The 1,743-nt window shown below is 36.7% G+C and overlaps 1 protein-coding gene across 1 annotated transcript; it reads right to left on the bottom strand.

The window, feature by feature from the left end:
- Positions 1 to 493: 493 nt before the first annotated feature.
- Positions 494 to 1,534, bottom strand: LOC145948697 (uncharacterized). Its single transcript, XM_083058309.1, has one exon. It carries the CDS (start codon positions 1,532 to 1,534, stop codon positions 494 to 496), a length of 1,041 nt encoding a protein of 346 aa, XP_082914435.1.
- Positions 1,535 to 1,743: the final 209 nt, after the last annotated feature.

Below are 1,743 nucleotides of genomic sequence, written 5' to 3' on the forward strand. Positions count from 1 at the left end.
GACCCGACCCGACTCAGAGTCGGGTAGAGTCGACAAATCGAAAACGCTATAACAGAAATATTACGGAAATAACCGATTCGAGATTAAGCATGGTGGAAGAATACAAGGTGTGCTCATGCGCATATATTTTTAACAGCCAATGAGAAATTGATGCCAGATACCGCCATCTTATCGCGGTAATTTGAATTCAGCGTTATATCATTATTGTTTTACTTACTTATTTTTGTGTTTTTACTTATATGTGCCTATCATAACAAAATAAATTTGGCTTTATCTTGTATAATAATAAAATAAAATATAAATATAAATATAATAAATATAATAAAATGTTTATACGTGTTAGATTTGTATATATTAAACACTGAGAAGAATAAAAGTTAAAAAATAAATATCAGTTTTAAAAAATATATTATTAACTAGCTGGCGTTTGTTCCTCGCGCGCTTCGCGCGCTCGGCACGCATTTATTAATTTTGTTTCGCGTTTAATTTTTTTTTAATCATTAAAAACCTCTATAAAAACAACATTCCGAGTTTTATTGCTCTCATCAGGAATAAGTATTGTTTGATCTTTTGCCGAACCAATCCATGAGAGTCCCACATATAATTGGCCGTGAGAAAATACTTCGCTTTGGAGATCCACGCCAACCACTTTGAAGGTTTGCCCTTGGGACTTATTAATCGTCATGGCGAAACACATTAAAACAGGAAACTGCAACCTTTTAAACGCAAATGGCAAATTTGTAGGAACCATGGATATCCTTGGAATTAATGTTATTTCACCAGCTGCAGGTCCTGTCAGAATGATTGCCTCTATGATATAAGGCATGAGACGTTTAACTTGCAGTCTCGTGCCGTTGCAAAGCCAAGGTGGTTTAAGATTCCGAATCAGCATTATCGGGGTACTAACTTTTAATCTTAGTTCGTGTGGAGGCAATCCTGAAGGGTTGAGAGAGTTGAGAAACTCGATCGGGTAGTGGATAGCTTCATTTCCATTTACCATTGTGTCTATTAACTTGTATATTTCATACTCCGTAGTGACTTTTCGTGAAACTGCTTCATTAATCTCCTTTACGGCTTTATTTTTTGTAGTTATGATGGCACGTTCGCAAAGCCAATTTGTTTCTTTTTGTTCTAAATTCTCAATATCTGGATAAACATTGTCAATAATCTGGTCGATAGTTCGGACGCAAGTTCCTACAGTATCGGAAATGTTAATGTACTCATTCTGAGTTATAGAGGTAGAACCATCACCAATTTTAAGCAGGTACTGTGCAAATTGTTGTAAATTTTGGTCTCGTAGATGAACTCGCATGTTAATAGTCAATCGAAGTTTTTGGACGTGCTGCCAAATCTCAGATTTTTTCATACATATTTTCATAATATCCGCACGTGTACCTTTAGGCACCACTGGCAAAGTTTGCCTAAAATCACCAGTGAAGACAAATGTTACACCACCCATTACCTTTTCTGATGTTCTCAAGTCTTTAATGGTTCGGTTGACAGCATCTATATGGGACTTTGTGACATCGTACATTCGTCCCAAACTATCAAAGATGCCTGTTGGAGAAGTTTACCAGTAGCACCATTTTTTCTCACGGAGCATATAGAACTTTGATCTAAGGACACATTCAATGGCAATTTAAAAGTAGAGTGGGCAGTTCTTCCGCCACTTAAAAGAGTCGCAGCTATGCCTGATGAGGCAACCGCGATAGCGATTCTTTTTTGACTTCTTATTTTCGCTAA

This window comes from Prenolepis imparis, unplaced genomic scaffold, assembly GCF_030444845.1.
Source record: "Prenolepis imparis isolate NDT839.2.m4 unplaced genomic scaffold, iyPreImpa1.0 SCAF_2, whole genome shotgun sequence".
NCBI classification, from domain to species: Eukaryota; Metazoa; Arthropoda; class Insecta; order Hymenoptera; family Formicidae; genus Prenolepis; species Prenolepis imparis.